Genomic DNA, 20,516 nt, shown 5'->3' with positions numbered 1-20,516 from the left:
TCATTTGGACTTAGGTCTAAATAAATTTGTTATTGTCCAAATAAATTAATTTTTCAATTAAATCATTCTTGTTCAATAATAGTGTTTCATTCACATCGCAATCAAATAAATTATAATAATTAATCACAAATCAAGTTGTTATACTTATTTCTCTCAATCCACCTACCTCAACACCAGTCGTTCGTCCTCCTGTATGCTGGGACGCTACACTGGTTTCTATTTACATGATCATTAACGGGTGATAATCGATGGTGATTGTAAACGTAATTGTGCCCACGTAATATGGTTTTATTGGAACGACGACAGCACGAGGAAAATTCGAAGAATACCAGGCAATTTGCTATTTATGACCGGTCTGTCGCCGCGGGCTTCGGGTGGAATCTTAAAAACACACGTCGGAGCTTTGCCACGCGTTCGCCGCACAAACATGAGATTGCACTACATTACTACAATGAAGATACGGCAAGGGGAAACGAATAGGAGAAAATAATAAAATAAATAACTGGGCGACAAAGACGAGTGAAAAGTTTCTATTTTTTTCCCCATTTCCCTTCATCTCTCTCTGACCTAGCATGTTATAAATAATGTGTGTATAATATATATATATTGTCTCAAGCGCAATCTCAAGCCTCTTCGCCGGTGGGGTGGTTTTTACACGATAGTTATTTAATCAACGTTCCCCTGGCCACGGGGCACTAAATAAAATTACCTTTTCCTCTGCTGTTGCAACGCAAATAACCAGCCAGCAATGTGAGCGAATTGACGGTTTAAAAATATGTGCTTCTACAATATAGTATATATATTATGTCTCTCTATATGTTTGTGGGCGGAGGGTTTAAGACGTCTAGACGGCGAGGTGCAGTCGGCGATTGGCAATCGGCATGGTGAAAGGGTGACGATGAACAGGGACATATAAAAATGATTCCAGGGGACCGTTAAGTTTTCCGAACAGTAACGCACCCCATTTAAACTCATGTTATTGTCGTGAAAAGCACGGCGTAAAAAAAATAACCCACCTTTATACTTTATTGTTATTTCTTTCCCCGTCACCACTACCCAATCACGGCCCCCTCGCCGAAAATCCATTAACTCACAGTTGCTACCATAAGTCGCCGCTGTCACTCCTTAAGAAAAACATATCGTGAAAATTTACTAAAAATGCCCAAACGCGTCGGAATAAAATGTACGTGACATATAATGTCATACACAGCTATAATGCAGCCAGCAGTACACGCTCGTTTTGAGGAAAAACGATATTAAGTTTTTTTTTTAAATAAATTCACGTAGCAAATTTTCAAACTGAATAACGAATATTTGAGTTTCTATCCAATTCCAATTCGTTTTTATCCAATAAAAAAATCGCACAATTCACTCTCTGCACCCAAAAAGAATACCAATGTTCTGCAAGTCCTAACCTACAGGATGACGTATATAAACAATGATATTTTAGTATGTTATTTTTTAAAAACATTTTACGGAATGACATATTTCAAGTTTAGTAATAATTAAAATACATAAAAATTTTTCTATAAAATTCTTATGTGGCCATTGATATTGCTATTATATTTTTTCAACACAATATTATGCTGTTGTTCGTTTCACAAACCCATCAATTACCTAACACAAAATTACTCGATCTTATATTTTTAACTTCAAGTTTAAATTGTATGCAACTGTTTCGATACAAATATGACGATGATATAAATGGATAAAATCATTGTTTCCAATTCTAATAGAATTTCATAACGTCTAAACGGTAATGGAATTATTTAATGTAATTTCATGTCAAATAACTTGCCAAATATGGCCAATTGTACTTAAACTGCATTAAGTCGTAAATCTTGCGAAATATCAAATTAACACTCCACTTATGCAATTAGCACATAATGGCCGTTAAGAGCCACTTTAATGGACCAAATAATATCTAATCGATATGTACTGGTTGTTGAATATTGCATATATTGTATAATGCAATAAAATAATACAATAATCGTGTATAATAAAAATTATTTTTATTGGTGAAACCATTATCAACTTTTGATTTTTAAATGGAAACCTATATATAAAATGTATGGAATATATAAATTACTATCTGAACCCATGCACTTCGTAGCCCGTTAAAAAGCCTACCTCATAAATGTCTCAAACTGTGTGTTAAGTTCGTTACTTGTGATCATGCTTGTAGTATTTGTTTTTATACATATATGTAGATAGATGATGGTTAAAATATACTAAGTAATAATCTTACAACGATTTTCAATTAAATTTATCATTGTGAAATTTTATTGGTTTTATCAATAAAAGTCGAACAATTCAAGTATTCAATTAAATTATATTTATTGAAATGCATTTGGATACACAATATTTTTAATTATTCCTTCTAGTGCGTACACTAGGTTTTTCGACGCGTGAATATACTGCATACAGCTGTCCATGTGAGAAACATGGATTTTTTAAATTCAGTACACACACTTGTAGCGGTTGTCATTGTGCTTTGTTAATGGTCATTGCAAAGACTAGTCGTATCGAAAACTGCAAAATTTGAATTCAAAAGACATATATGTTGGAATCATTCGGATGCGTGACAACAGACATCTTCACCTTTAAACTTTCCGATTAAAATTTTAGCTTCGATAATGTTGTTCATTAATTTTTTCACTGAAAGCCTAGGGTACCGTTTCAAAGTCATGGTGGATTGATGTTTCGTAACATAATGATGGGCACGCCAAATTTCAATACTAGAACATGCGGTGGCATATCTGACGAATCGAGTGAATTTAAGAATTCAGTTGGATAATAATTGACAACTTCATATTTATTTATTACGGTATCGATGGACTGGTACGTTATAGTGTCGCCTGAAATTCCGTTTAGAATGGTTATATTGGTTTTGGTATTTATACCAATATAGTTGTTGCAATTAACCACTGGTTATTTCCGTAATTTTGTGGTAGATTTAGGAAAATTTTGTCAATTAACTCATTAGTTGTTGCTAATATTTTACAGAAATTAATTAGGAATGTGGTGAATTATGTTGATTCATCAATAGCTAGTTTACAACTTCCCATTTCTAGCAATTGTTTTGCAAAATCAGCTGATGCATCATTTTGTAGGTGTACACTCATATATTTTATATCCATTTCTAATCTTCTATCTCGTTGCTCAGTTGCTTCAGATGAACGGAATTTTTAGGCTTGACGTTCTCTGGTAGTTCCCAATTTTGCATCTCTTTGCTCGATTGTTTCTGAAGCTTGTATTGCCATTTTCTTTCATGCTTGAGGCGTAGAACCAACAATCGATCTTTTTTTTGGAGGCATAACTGTATAGAAATGGCATTATTATAACAACAATAACAAAAAATACAAAATATCAATAAAAACTTGTAATTCCGTAGACGCACGTGCCATAGAAACAAATAATAACAAATTTAGAGACAATAATTTATTTCTTCCACACTAATAACAGCCATCACTAATAGCAACCATCACTAATAGAAACCATCACTAATAACAACCATCATTAATAGCAACCATCACTAATAGCAACTATCACTAATAGAAACCATCTATAAATACTAAGATCTAATAAATACTATCTAATCTAAGTGTTTATTTACTTTTATTATATTTTTTCATTTATTCTGATTCAAAAATTATTGATTTGTATGATGAATAAAAAATGAATAAGAACAAGTTTAATCAAACTCCAAAAGCTTCTCGTATATCGTATTTTAAATTTGCTATATCTCAAAATCCATTGAACAGAAATAAAAAAATCAAATGTAGAAGTTCTTAAAAAAAAATAGTTTTGTTATACAAATATATTGGTATTAAAATATAGGTGTTATCATTTAAAAATTCAAATTCGATTAATGTTTATCATATAAAAAATAATGTAAAAATTTTAGGAATATTAATTATTTGTAGATTTCATTAAATTTCAACATTTCCAAAAAAAAAAAAAATTAAAAAGTTACAACTTTTCAAAATAATGAATGTCTTACGTTAAATTGATCACCTTATATATACTTATTTTTTCTGTACTTAGGCCCCGTTTTATTACAAAATAAACAAATATTAGTGAATCTTATTATAAATAAAATATATCAGCTCCATCTTTTCTTTTGCATTTCATTAAATATATAAAATAAATGAAACTGTTAAATTATCATAACTAAATACAATACTAACGATTCACTTAAGTACCATCAAATTAATTTAAAAGCATATTTAGGTTTTTTTGTCATATTAATAAATTATTTTTTTTCCTACACATTTCTGTTTTATACTGCAGTGGCACCCCGCCAGAGTAACTTTTTATCTTTACCTATACCCAAGTTTTAATTTCACATTTCGTTACCCCAAACAACCGCCTCTCTCGAGCATGCCAAGTTTATTCCGATCTCTCGATATTTTATTAATTAAAAACATAAACCTGAATTATATGGAAAATCATAATAATTTCACTTTTTTATTTTTATATAATTTATTTTATTGAGTTTACTTTAGTTTAATATAAATCTATGTGGGCTTATGTATCGCAGGTGTCATGGATACGGCGGCGGGATTCACACATACTCACTATCGATTGGCTGTTGTTCATCGCCGACGATAGGTTCCGAATATTTCTGGTTGAGCCTACGTGTACGTGGACGTTGCAGATAAAATATGTGCAGCCCAGAGATGCTGGCATTTACGAATGTCAAATAAATACATCACCTAAAATGAGCCATTTGGTTCAGCTCAATGTCGTTGGTAAGTTTCAAGTAAAACTATGAAAAAAAGTACAATATTTTGACTTTTATATTATATTATACTAGCTGAATTACTCGTATACAATATCAGTAATTGATTATTTTAATTACATTTCAAAATTATATTCGTTAATAATTTATATAATATAATTTGATCGAATTAATTAAAAGACAATAGCATACTTTTATAATAAGGTTTAATTATTATACTTTTAATAAATAATTACAATTATACAAATTTATACTCATTTTCTATTAGGAGTTACACAAAAATATTATATTCAAAAACTATTTATTTATTTGTTTGTTTAAAAGAAAATTTGATACATTAGTATTTAAAATAAATGCATTTAGAAATGTATGTGTTAATGCATATGGTGATAAATATTACTTATACTCTGTTCAGTGAGAGAACATGTCAATTCTGCGCATTTTCACTTGACACCCTGCAATCGCGACCGGTTTCGCTTGGCGATGGCGGTGCCACGTTGAGGAGAGCAACCTCAGTTTTAAAATTTTCGTCGGGTTACATTTTGTCACTTGCCAGAGTATAATAAGTTGTATCCGACTATGTTCAAAATTAATTTTTGTCCAATTAAAATTACCGTAAGAGATTCCACGTTATAGGTACACTGTGTATATACAGAAACGCATTTTCAATATTATTCCTGTGATACGAACAAATGCGAACTTAATGTATATATGTATCATTTATATTATGTGGATAAAAAAAAAATGTTTATAACACTAAATTTATTGAATGACTTTTAGATACTATATCCTTCCTAAGAGAAATATTACTTTATTTTGCTTTTTGTTATCTTCTATAATCAATTTAAATCATAGAACAGTATATCCCAAATCAAAACATACGCAATTTCATTTATACGGTATAAAAAATAAAAATTTTGATATCAATCATATTCTTTCCGATAAATGAAAATGTTAAAAGCCAAAAACATAAACTATTATGGTCGGATTATTCCAAAAATCTTTCTAAATTAATCCAAGGTAAAAATCGATTTACTAAAATTCATTACTATCTCTATCTCTAAATCTGAGTCTGAAAGGGTTTGAAAACCGACAACTCTAATATGTGTCCCGTAAATAATTAAAACGTAAACTGCGATTCGATATTTACAAATACCCGTTTTGCCCGACAGTGCCAAAGATCGAGATAATGGGTGAGTCAGATATCCACGTGATGGAGGGCAGCTCGGTGAACCTGAAGTGCGTGATTCGGCAGAGCGTCCGGGACCCGGACTACATATTCTGGTACCAGAACAACAAGCGGGTGCTGGACTACGGCAAGGGCGCCAAGGTTATCAGCAGCGAACGAATTGACGCCAACACGATGGTGGCCACTTTGACTATCAACAACGCGGTGTTGCACGACTCGGGCAACTACACGTGTCAGCCGTCAAACTTAGACTCGGCCAGCGCGTACCTGCACGTCTTGAACGGTACGCAACAGCATATCGATATACGGATATTAATACGATGGCGATGATGCGATTGTCGTAATCGATTATTATTAGATTACTATTTGTTATATTATCATCATTCACTGTTGCAGTTTATACAGATATTGTTTATTATAGCCGGTGTATACCTCTCGGCACAAAACAAAAATTATCTAATTTTAATATCAGCTGCCACGAGCAGGCGACCCGACCTTATTCGGTTTAGATTTTATTCAAATCTAAGCAGTCTGTTGTTCTCTCGAAATCCCTTTACCACAATGGCCATTATAATAATACTCACGAACGGTTCGACTGTACGTCCAACTCATACAGCCTAAATATTATGTATATATATATATATATATATATATGTATAGTATATTTACATAACCACGATCCCTCAGCTGTATTTGAAGTGTTTGACTTAACAAATGCGTTTTTTGTTCCCAACGAAATCGAACGGAAATAATTCAGACCTAATAAATCATAAGTTATAAGGTACAGATGTTAGGTTTCCTTAAGTTCAAATTTTAGATTATACCGCTAGCGCTTAATTACTCATATATTATGAACAAATAAATAACATCATTGTAACTTACTCAAAAGTTTACGAATGCTATAAAAAAATTTTACAAACAACGAAGCACTTAAAGTGTCAAACTCCGCACACAAATCTTATTTAATATTTTTTCTTCGGCCCAAAAACTATTTGAGTTATTATTTCTTTTAAATAATAAATGTTAGGATAAGCGAGAAAAATATTTGTTGTTTATAGTTTATTGGGATTCTTTAATTTCTAATGTGACTAGGTCTTACACTAAACAAGTTATGAGTTTCGCTCAAACATACAACGCTTAACAAGCGTGTATAAGGTTTTCAAAAAAAAATTATCTTATTATTCTTGATAGTATTTTATGAAAACTTTCTTTTTTTTTATATTGAAAGAAAAATTAGGCTTCAACATCTAAGGTTTATTAGCCTTTTGCACATTATGTGAGTTACTTTTATTAATAATTAAATTTCAAATGTTACAATAGTTTTAAATTATGAATACATGTTAGTCAAAAATTGTTTACAAATCAATGTTAATTTGTGTAAGGAAATTTAAAATTTTTAAACTATCTTTATACCGGCGCAATGTATAGGCAATATCGGTACATCAGTGATAAGATGTCTTACAAAATGGTAATCACATCATCAAAATATTATTACAAAATAATGTCAACTCGGTACCCCATGATTGAATCAATTAAATCATTAATTGCAAACAAAAATATATAATGATATTTGTGAATTAATACTTATGAACAGCAAATTCAAAGATACGAGTATAATTTTAAAAAATTTAAAGAAATTTAAATTGTATTGATGTGCACGATTCTGATGTTTTCAGTACGTGTTTTATACATTTTTACTCAATAAAATACCAAAAAATTATTTATTAATTATTAAAGTTACACTTTATAAACAAACCCTTAGTATATGTTGTAAAAACAAAAATAAAACACACACATAAATTATTGTTTAACATAATTTATTAACTTAGAATTTCAATGCATACTGTATGTTTGTATTATAATTTTATTTGTGAAATATCCCACTAAAAGAAATCATCATCACATTATTAAAAAAAATATATAAATAATTTTTAAGAGTACTACCTACTGATATATAATACAATGTTTAACGATCCAAAAATAAACACATGTTTCAAATTACTTGTTATTAATGCCGTCTTCTAATATCTCAAAGTATAACTTAATGAAAATGATTCGGCTACAATTATTAAATAGAACTTGATTTCTTTCATCTTGTAAACACCATTCAAATAATTCTAGACAATTTTCATTTTAATAAGTGTTTAATAGAATTTCAAAATCGTACTGAAAAGAATTATTTGTTCAACAATGCAATTTAAAATAATTTTTTATATCATAACTAATAATTAGAAAAAATAACTCAGTTTTATATAACAATTTATATAAATAAATTCATATTTTTTTACATTATAACTAACCTTGTTTTGAAATTAGCTTTCACTGTATTGCATTTTTCTTAAATAATTTTGATATGTAGACATTTTGAATATTACAAATTTTCCAATTACTATAATGTTTATTTATTGTTATTGAAAATTTAAAAAAAAACTGTTTATTCCATTAAGTATTTTTTTAAGTAGGGTGTTTCTCGTCCTAAACAGTATTTGATTTATATACGAACTGAAACATAAAAGACACTTAAAAATGAATATAGTAATGCCTCCATTAATCATTGAGTTTTTATGTATACAATATAAAACTGTTAATTGTATGTGATATTATATTTTTACTCATCGAAAATTGGTTAAAATGAAAAAAAATTCTACTTCAGTAACAAAAAAATACTGAAAAATAAAAATCAAAAGATCTTATAACATTGAATACTGTTTGGTACATAATTCATAGCGTGTTTGGTATTCAAGAATAAACATCAAACAATTGTCGTCCACGATCTTAAAATTATTTAGGAAAGAATGAGTAAAACTCGAAGCCACTGAAAAATAATTGGCGTATTCACATGCAATCATCGCAAATTAATTTTATTATTATTAAAATATATATATATATACCAACAGAGCTCTGAAAAATTGATTTGACATTGAGTTTTTGAGTCGTATTCACAAAAACATGTGCTATCCAAGTGACCATCAAAATTATTTACTACAACTATCAATTGCATGCCCAGGAAATTCCAATAAAGGGGAAAGATGTCATAAGTAATAATACATTTAAAAAAATTGCGGGGGTAGTGTCAATGACACAAATAATAGAATTTATGGGTCGATTGTGAAGGACATAACCCCTAACCTCCCTGGAAACGCCACTGACAACTACTATGCATACTCGAATACACGCAATAACGTTTCCGGTAGCCCCACGAGATCTGCGCCAAACAATAAATCGACGTTGGAAATCGACGACTTTTGCTTGAAACACGTACCTGTGGGTGGGGGGAAAACTTCTGTAATGACGCAAAAATAAAAGAAAAGAATTTAAAATAATAAAAATAAAACTCTAGAATGAGTAATAATTTGACTAAAATAATTAAGTTAATATAACTATTATATAACTAAGGCTCCTGCCAATAGTTATATATTACTAGATATAAATATTAAAATTGCGCTATTACCTTCCTCCTGATCGTCGGAGGGTTCTCGAGGTCGTGATTCGAGAACGATCAAGTGGAAGGTAATAGCGCAATTTTAATATTTATATCTAGTAATATATAACTATTGGCAGGAGCCTTAGTTATATAATAGTTATATTAACTTAATTATTTTAGTCAAATTATTACTCATTCTAGAGTTTTATTTTTATTATTTTAAATTCTTTTCTTTTATTTTTGCGTCATTACAAAGTGGCGCCCAACGTGGGGCTCGAACCCACGACCCCGAGATTAAGAGTCTCCTGCACTCTTGAGGTTGTTTTAGTTTTGGGTGGTGCTCATGCACTCGAGAGTGGTGCTCATGCACTGTAGAGTGGTGCTCATGCACTTGAGAGTGGTGCTCATGCACTGATGGAAGGAGGCGACGTGGTCCAGCCAGCCAGGGTTGTAGGTGGCTCCACCAAAGGCCTCTGCGTTTCCAAAGACTTAGCATTGTCTTTGGCAACAGAGATCCTCATTGGACCATCCCCCGCCCTGGTGGCACACGAAATAGCTCACACGTGTTGTGCCAGATAGTCACAACTACGTATAAGTTCCCATGTGATTAAATAATACAAATCGTTCCTTTCATCAGTGGACAATGGTGTTTTTTTTTGTTGGATTTTAACTGTTATCTGCGTGCGACAACTTGACTGTTATATATTTTATTGAATATTTAAACAACATACAATCATGATGTGTGAGCATATCATTACACTTCTTAGCAGTTCTGCTACACACCATCGTAATCGCTGAAATATTTTCACCGCAGTTCCGAAATAATTGTCAGCGCACTTTAGTATTTTAGTGCGCAGAATTGCTTTATACCTATCTACCTATACGGTTTCGAATGAGCGCAAAAATTAACTACATCGAGTGATATTATACGGCACGATGTGTTAATTAAATTTGCCGTTGGGTAGGATTATAAAAACGGTCACCGTGAATACATTTCCATATTAAAGCGTGGTGACAGATGAATGAGATGTGAGCGCGTGTGTTTGTTAAGTGTGTCTGCACACGCATACGTAAAATATTATAATTAATAATATTATATTATTAATATATATATTATTAATATATATATATATATACAGTTCAAATTAATTGGAGTTATTCAAATCTCGTATAATATTCTATTTATTCGTATTTTTCTTCGCCTACTTTTCTGTCCAAAACTCGAACACTCCTATACCGTCGACTTATCAAATACCCGACGCATCTGAATATTGTGAATTTTTACCGTTAATTGAAATCACTTCATTTTTATTTTTTATTTTTTTACGTTTCAACACTCTAGCGAGGTGAATACTAAATTGTACGTATTATATGATACAAGTTTAAAATTATTATATAAATTGTTGCACCTACATCCGTTTAAAAAGTATCAATTACACGTAACGTTAGATAGTGCAGGTACCTTAGTCTTAAGTTAATGGCATCTAAGCCCTAGGGTATCTATTTTATGAAAAAATAATCCCTTTTTAAGATTACTTTATCGATTTTCCGTCCAAATTTTCAACTTCAATGAACTGCTCTAGCGATAGAAAATTTAATTTGAATACTGTAAAATTGCTAACTCATCGAATATTCGAAAATGTAAACACAATATACGATTAATCTTATTCAACTACTAGACTACTATAAAAACGCAAATATAGAAAATTCTCTGCTTAAAGTACTTCCGTGAGTTCATTAATATTCATATGGTATTCGCTACTACTCCTGTGTATAGAACTTTCAAAAAGTTAACTTGAAAATATTATACTCCGAGGCATTGGTACGATTCCTTAAGTATTTAAGTAATAAATAATAATCGGCGTGTTCCTTGATCAAAATATAATTGATAAAAAAAAAATCTAACGCTTAATTAAAAATAAACTTTTACCATACGATGAAATGTAAAATTTAAAAATCTACATAAATTAATAAAGTTGAGTTTAACATTGGAGTTAGTTCTTTATAAATTAGTAGCTTTGAAATGAAAAATTATTTTCTATACAATTAGGTACATTTATATTTTATATTATATAATTATAAATGTACATATTTTTAAATATGAAGCCATGAAGGTATAATCTAATAAAACTACAACATTTCTTTAGATTTTTCGTGTGATTTTAAAATTCTCGTTAAAAATTTAATTTTATCATATTAACATTTAAAGTATAAACTTAAGTAATTAAATTTTCAAAAATAAATTACTTGATACTATGCTTGTACAATATACACGCATTACCTCATTGGACATTGATTCTGACAGCTAGTATTTGTGATAAACTTTAAAAAATATACAAAAAACATTCAATTAGTCAGTATACAAAATAAATTGGAATTCAAAATTATGTTTTTGTTCCAAAGTCCAATAACAAAAAATGTTCATATAATCTCAAATTATATTTTTTATCTTAAAATACTAATTCTTTATTTTGTATAATTTCTCGTAAACTTCGGGGTTTTTGAAACATTAATAAAGTTAAGCATAGCAGTGTACTATAAAAATTAAATTAATTTGGATTAGACTAATGAGAAATGTTCTGAAAAATATCTAATAAAGATTAGCACAGGACAGCATCAAAATGAACTAAACGGGCACAAATGCGTGATAATATTATACTGAATTCCATCAATTTCCAATTTTTTGAACGTGATTTATTGCAAACAGTACGAGAGGAGAAAAGAAATAATTATTGTTGAACAGAATCACTGTGACATATCTAAAACAATCCTCTTAAGCACGCGATTGAAATGTACATCTGTACAATATTTATGTATATGTATAAACAAATATAAAGGAAAAACTAAAAAATTACGTTTTCCTGTCTGAACTGATCACGGGATGGAGGGAGTAAGTCAGAAAAATAATGAAATTGAAATAAAATATACACCAGCATAATACAGTAGTCATTCTATTTACATCATATAGGAGTCATGAAATCAGCTGATTATTTTTTTGCTGTTTTTTTTCTCGTCCATATTTTACCACCCACTGTTGTCGCTAGCTTGAAACATTTTCTGTTTTCGTGTATCGGTCATTGGCTCGTTTACAAGTTGTACGACACCGAAATTCGATCCGCTGTTGTAATGTTCTACAGTAATAACAACATAGGCCTTTTTCGCTCGACACGTCCCTTGAGTGATCACACTACCATATATATGGTTGATCTGAAAAGTAGAACTACTGACGAAAAATGAATAGTCCTCTAAAACATTTCAAAATAGTCCTTTGAACTACTTGTACGCACATAATATTAATCTACATGCTGTTTAAAATTGTATCCAATTCATTATTTTTAAATTTGAAAATTTTAATGATTAAGACTTCTGTGCTTTAAATCTCCATTATATTTTATAACTTTTTAATATAAATTGCGGTGGAAAAATTTAAAGAAAAAAACAGTGAACCGGAATGATTTTTTTCATGCAGTTTAAATTATTATGGAATAATAAAATTTATACAATATAAGTAAATAGTATGTATAAAATTAAACAATACCATAGAATCTATGGTCTTCAACCGGTGGGTCACGACCCATTTTTGGGTCACGTAAGCTTTAAAATTGGGTCGCGATAAGTCTTCTTTTTAAAATAAAAATAAAATTTTTTAAATTATAAAAGATAAAAAAATAATTTTTTAAAAATTTAATTTAGAAATTTAATAAATGAAAATACAGTTTAAAAATAGTAGTATATGTTGTGTATTATGTATCAACAATATTTTATAATTTATTGTTATTCTATATTCTATAATATTTTAATGAATATTAAATCACGGTATAATGTTTAATACTACACTGGTATGATTGTACGTAGTAAGATATTGAGATAAGAATTAACGAATAAACTGTGTTATTAATAGAATTAATATACATTGTTATCGTTAGATTCCCATAATCTACGAATATTATCGATGTTGTTGCTGTGTTTAAAGACGAAGTATAATAAATGTTAATAAATTGTTTGTATCATATTTTCATTTTATTTTATATTTTCATATGAATTCTATACATTTTCAATTAATAATAATATTCTACCTATTAAAATGTAATTTTTATTTATTCAGTTTTAATAGTACTATTGCAAAGCATTAAGCAATTTTCGATTTTTTATAAAGCTTACGTGGGTCGCGAAAAATGTAGGCCTAAAAATGTGGGTCGTGAGTCCAAAAAGGTTGAAGGCCGCTGGGGATAGATTGCCAGGCATCTATGGCATAGATTGTATAATCTTATCCGAAAAAAACATTTAAGTCTTTGAAACTCGTATTTACTGCAGCAGTGGAAACCTTACACAATGTATATAGTATAAAGTATACCTAAATCTGTTGATTGTCGTGAAATGGACGACATGCACTTTTAAAACGGCTCATGTGTGGATTGAGGGTGAGATAAAATTAAAAACCAACCCGAAGCTGGTTTCGTTCTCTGTCAGCCCACGAGTATCTCCCACTCATCTGGCCTAAAATAATATAAAACATAAACATAATATAAATATAAAATATAATATTGTCATGTACGCGTTAATCGAATTTTTATTAAATAATGGTTTTTTTGTTTTTTTTTCTAATCGTCCTCGCAGGCGAACATCCGGCCGCCATACAGCGGGGACACAGTTCCGGCACACAGATACCCATCCGCCTCTTGGGACCCCTCTCGGCCGTGTTGGGACTCAGCTCCAGCCATTCGACGAGAGCAGCCCTGCTGACGACCGCGTTCGCCGTCGACCTGGCCATCCGGACAGTGTACTCGATGATCGTCTAAACGGATGATATCGCGCGGGACCCGATCGTGAGATGCCTGTGGTACAGCAACCACCACCTCCGAACCGACCGAACACGACTTACATACCAAATAATATTATTTAATAATAAAAAAATACAAATACCACCCCTGCGAAAAATAATATACACCGTCGCCGACGGAAAAACCACGTTCGAGGACATACAGATAAGTGCATTGACGTGCGCATAATTATAATATGTTACCGAAATACATTCTTCGCCATACCATCGATATAGCGTAAAGTCTAATAATATAATTGTTTTCACTACTACATATATTTATTAAAATTATTAATATTAATATCGTGTTAATACCATGAGATAGTGACGAGTCGGTGTACATATTACAATTCGAACCACGAGTGTCCGTCAGCGACGCGTTCTTTTCCGAACGTGTACAGTTTTTTACGTGTGTTTACTATATATATTATAACTATCATTATTATTATTATTATTATTATTATTATTACTATCATTATCATTATTACTGAAGGTTAAAATGTATGAAAAAAAGATTGAAAAAGTTACTGATTAGCTTAAAAATAATGGTAAAAAATGTTTACTTTTTTAAATTAATATACCTACTAACTACACCACCATATATTATATATATAATAAATAATATTATATCTAATATATACATATTGAGTTTACAACCAATCGACCAATGATGATATTATATTATATTATGTTGTTGTGTAAACTTATTATATAATATTATTATTGTCATATTGTACATAATTGTCGATAATCCGACAAACAAATAACGATCACGTACAGTGATGCACTATATTGCTCACTTGTAAAAGTTTGACATTTGCTTATTGTTTTCGGTATACATTTTTTCAGACATTCAAAATGTCCACGAAAGTTAAATGTATACATATTATTCAAGAACGTAACTTATAATATATAAACCATAGATTATAATTATAATAATTATTATTATTATTACTATTACTAAACTATTTTGCTCTAAATGTTGTTATTGTTTTGTTTTTTTCTTAAGATGTATTGTATAAAACTAAGCTATAAAAATAATATTACTAACAGTTGAAATTTATGTACAGCACGTGTATACTAATTTTTAAAACATTCTTTTACCTACTCTAGTCCATGACGATTACATATTGATATATAAATATAACTACTAATGGTGCGCTGTTTATGTAAATTATAACGCTATAAATCAAATATGAACGAAACTAGTTTGTATTTTGAGTTTGGTACAGTAACATTACCTTACATTATATTAATATATATATAATACTATTAAAATATTAATATAATTTATTATCCTCATAAATTAATATTGTTCTAGCCTTTTTTGATTGTTGTAATTTAAACCTTTAATTTAAGCTATATAATGAGTCATATATAGATACTTTATAATGTATGTTTTGGGTTTTGTTTATGTTTTGCAATACTATTTTCCATATTTTGTACAGTAATTGACGTGTTATGTTTTATATAATATTATTTAATCAAAAACTTTAAATATTATTATTTTTATTCAAATTGTTAATATTTCTGATATAACAAAACAACCAAAAGAAGTAATAAAAATAGTTATATATATATATGAATGTATATTAATATATTATACTACTTATTTACCTACTAAAAATGTATAAAAAAATATACTATACATTTTAGATAAGGAAAACAATGTGTACCGTTAAACTAACCTTTAATTTATTGTAATAAATGTTATATGAAATTATGCAAACTCTGTCTCTGACAATTTAGTTAACTATATACCTATACGTTTGTGTGTGTGTGTGTCTCCAAAAATAATTCTCACTATACATTTGTATTCATTATTCGTGCGTTGCAGCAGTATGCAATTTAGCAAATATTCCTTGGGATTTAGATTAGGTAATGATTATTTCACACACGAGCTTGTCGTCTCAATTTAATCTCATGGGTATAATTAAGTTAACTACTACCATTTCTTCAAACGATAAATATGGTAATTATTGTAGCTTAAAGTGCTAATGTTTCTATGGAATAGCTTGATTTTAATTTTAAATTGAGTAAAAATATTCTAACTATTCGAGATAAACGAATAATGTCGCAGGAAAGCTTTCGATCAAATACTTAGGTTAAATTCAAAATATTGTAAATGACATAGAAAATAGGTAACTGTTGGATACATTCGTACACACTGAATCGATTTATTGTTTATGCAAAAAAAATGTTAAATGGGATCGCTTAAAAAAATCGCAAAAACTAATTTTTTTAAATCGATATTTATGTAACTACGAAATTATAGAAAGTTCGCGGAGTTAGATGACAACACTAATTGGTACAGTTTAATTTCTTGTGGCATATCATCTTTAATATTATACTTATCAGTGTGTATAAATGTATATGAAAGTAGTGAAAACTAACTTTAGCAACAAATATCTACAGAAGATCGTCAATCGCAGTTTTCACTTTTCCCGTCTAAACACTATGGTTAGAATTTAAAAGTGATATCTTTGGTTTAAAATACAAACATATAGACAAGCTTAAAGAATAACGGTTGCTAGTTTATATGTTTTTTTATACAGACGGAAACCAGTAGCTGGTTTTGGTACACCTTGACGATGACCTCGTACTATAATATATGGAAAGCCCGGGTTGAGTATGGAAAAGTTCGACTACGACGTTCGACGTCCGTAAAAAAGCAGCGATGGTGGCGGTGCGTATCCGGTTCAGTTGGTACAACTTTTAACGTACCAAAAAACATTTACGGTTTCGATTCTTGGGCATTGAAAAATAAGTGTCCCGACCCATAATATATGACAGCGTGGCGGTGTGGCAGAGTTTCGATATTGTTCCACTTGTCATGTTTATTGGAAAAGTTCGTTGATGTCCTTGGCAGTCTTATTTTTAACTTCTTTTTATAAGAGACGCGACGGCTACAGTTGAGTGGAGTGTGTCTGTATGTTCATGTGTGAGAAATTTGGTTTTTAAAAAACAAACATTTTCAGTCACATATGCAGTCAGTGTATGATAAAATTTGTAATTAACATTTAAGTGATAGTTTCTATGACACCAATACCTAAAGTTATTACTTATTGATGTACGGGCTCGTCGATCTGAATTTGCTGGCAAGTATATCTGCCTCAAACAAAACTTTAACTCAATTTGTCACAAAAATGACTTCTTTCGATGAACCAAAAGGTGAGTGTGAGCATTTCAATTAGTTTATTTAAAATAATATATTATTATTAGTTCACAGAGTTTTAAACTTAAAAATTTCAACATAAAATAATAAAATGTATATATTTGTTCATCATATAATAACGATATAGCAATATAATATGTATACTGTAAAATCATGCTGAGTGAAATAATTAAAGCAGTCAATAAAAAACAATAGTAAACATCAAAAAACTTTGTTGTTGTTTTTTTGTTCATTGCTCATTTGAAAAATTAAAACGTTTTTATGGTACTTTATTAACATTAAAAATGAAAAAATGGTAAATTCTCTGAGGAAATGATTTTAATAAACATCTTATTATTTTATTATTTATTTGACTTCATCTGAAAATTGTAAAAATACGCCAAAATATATTAGTTCTTTAGACATTAGAGCACTAAATTGCACTCACTCAATTTTTATACTAAAGCACACGTTCAATTAAAGTTCATCACAAATGGTCTTTGCATTATATTAAAGTACTTCCGTGACTGTTATTTAAGACATGCTATTTTATATGTTTGAAATAAATTCTAAAATTCAATTATACAATAAAGCCTTGTGTTTTAATTTTTAACACGCGTTATTAAAGTTTTAACTGAAATAAGTAAAGTTTGTTAGAATAATAAAAACAGCCTTATAAAATATCGGAATATACAAGAGTTATTATTAACGAGACTAAATAAGTTATGGTGAATTTACTATAAAATAGTATTTTTACATTTAGATAAAGAAAATTACTTACCAATAATAATTATTATATTAGATAAAATGTACTTTAATATTAAACACGAAATGCTATTATTTTATTATTTTTATTTAAGTTCAAAAGTAAAATATCTCCGAAGTGATATAAAAATTGATAAAATAAAATAAATTTCAAGAAAAAAAATATAATAATAATAACACTAAAACACTTAAGTATATAAATTTATATATTATACTATAATAACTATAAGTTTTCCTAAAATTGGTTAGATTTTTAACATATAAGGTACCATAAAAACTACTCCGGGTAGAAAGGTATCTATTATTGTAATAACACAAGTCGTTTCTTGATAATCATTATTGAAAATTCTGGGAATTTCTATAAAGAGATAACTTTTGGAATTTTCTATAAATTATTAAAGTTACAACTATAATACATTTATCACATTACGGTTATCCGTGAGTAATCGGAAAAAAATGTTGAATAAATCAGAAATTTCCTTTAAATTTGTTGTTAAAATATGTATTTAAATACAATATTATCAATGATGGTTGTTTTTTATAGACACAATATAATTAGCATAAAATGTTGACCATACAAAGTTTCCTGTTTTCATATTCACAACTATATTATATATATATTTAATATATTTTTAAAATCTTAACTCGTAAATTATTTTTATGTGCACTTAAAATACCGAGCTCTGACGAGTACCCCAACATCCATCGGGGTACAATATTCTGTGCGTTCCTTTTTTTTATATAAAAATATAAATCATTCCTATTTAAATAAATACTCAAATCTAAGTCACAAAATAGTAAAACTAAAATATAGAAGAGGATACCTATACTCGACATAAAAGCAATCTAAAATATTATTGTTAGTTATATTTTTCCCTTACACGACGTATAAAGTATCGGAACCGTATAAGATAATAATATAATACATTGGGCTTTTGATCAAATTAAATTTCACTGCCATTCTTGAGTGTAAGCAATTGTGTTAAGTGCACTAGTAAACGTCAATGCGGACCGTTTAAAATAAATATTAAAAAAATCATTAATATTTTATACTAAAATATTAAACCGATATTACAGAAAAAATTTATTAAATTCGCAATATTTAGGTAACTATAGACAATATAATATACATATCATTAGGTACCAAGTTACCACGGAGAGACATCGGGAATTGTTGGATGAATATAATATGTATAATCTATATATACACCAAACTGGCATGGGTCCAACTCATAATTCCTGAAACGCCCAATGAGATACTCGTAAAATCCGAGTGTACCGAGCTTAATAACCAATTAATTACAGTCGCTATTATATTCACTGCCAATGCGTCTTGTATAAATTATATGAAAACGTAATCTGTTGGATACCTAACTGAACAGAATTATCGGCGAAGACTATACGTTTAATACGCTCATATAAACGCGTATAGAGAAAGAAGTACGGTCGATTATAGACTTTCCGAAAACATTTACATACTACGAAATGTTGAGTTTATACTCACATTAATAATTTCAAAGCTATCGGTTAACTTTCGAACACCTCGTGTATCTATGTCATATGGAGGTATTCACTTTATTAATTTAAATAATAATTAAACACAATTATCTAAAAACCTATTTCACGAAAAGCCGTTCAAGAATAATTATTTTAATTCATAATTATTTAATTAGGACTTCAAAATGACCCCTATAGGATGGAACACTGCAAAGAAAAGATATGCACATAAACAAACGATTCTAAATAATTATACTTGTTTTGTGTTAGATATAATAATAATGATGATAATAAATCATACGAGATCGAATCAGATAGGTATTCAAGTACATTTTCTCAGCTTATACAGCCAAAATATTTCGTTAAATTATCGTTCTAAAAAATATAATTATTATGCTGTAATCGATAATATATTATAATATTTTGTTATTAAAAAGCACACATCATTCTCGATGAATTGATTAAATGTGATTACATTAATGTAGTTATTGGTCAGTTCAAACACACAATAATATATAATTAACCAATTATCCAATAATACGAAGGTTTAAAAACATAAAAAATAATTATGCTATAGTAAAATTAGGTTATATTTGTATTTAAAAAAAAATATTCGATTGATGTTAAAATATAAAATAATATTTGAAACAAAATCAATTGTTGTATATTACAAAAATAATATACAAATATAAATTGTAATAAGCGTGGTTAATAAAGTGCATTCACATATTTTTATGACTCTTAAGACTTACCTACATACACTAACTTAAACTGTAACACAGAATTTGTTGCTACCCTATGTACTGATAAAAAGCTATGCACCACTAACATATTATAATATCGTGTAAAATGTAAAATTAAAATAATTTCTCCAAAATGAAATAAATATTAAAACAAATGTCAGACTCGCTATTATTATTATGA

General features: G+C 29.1%; 1 protein-coding gene across 1 annotated transcript in view; it reads left to right on the top strand.

Annotated features, from left to right (window-relative positions):
• LOC107173971 (zwei Ig domain protein zig-8-like) overlaps positions 1-15,795 on the top strand; it is a 483,155-nt gene extending 467,360 nt beyond the window's left edge. Inside the window, exons 4-6 of the mRNA XM_089226338.1 lie at positions 4,544-4,754; positions 5,917-6,216; positions 13,975-15,795. Coding sequence (XP_089082464.1) covers positions 4,544-4,754; positions 5,917-6,216; positions 13,975-14,156 — 693 coding nt within the window. The 3' untranslated portion in view covers positions 14,157-15,795. The remainder of the gene's footprint in view (positions 1-4,543; positions 4,755-5,916; positions 6,217-13,974) is intronic.
• Positions 15,796-20,516: the final 4,721 nt, after the last annotated feature.

The sequence above is a fragment of the Diuraphis noxia genome, unplaced genomic scaffold (genome assembly GCF_037042655.1).
Source record: "Diuraphis noxia isolate RWA-SAM2 unplaced genomic scaffold, SU_Dnox_SAM2 contig0004, whole genome shotgun sequence".
NCBI classification, from domain to species: Eukaryota; Metazoa; Arthropoda; class Insecta; order Hemiptera; family Aphididae; genus Diuraphis; species Diuraphis noxia.
The sequence above is the reverse complement of the archived record's forward strand: the minus strand, read 5'-3'. Positions and strand labels throughout refer to the sequence as shown.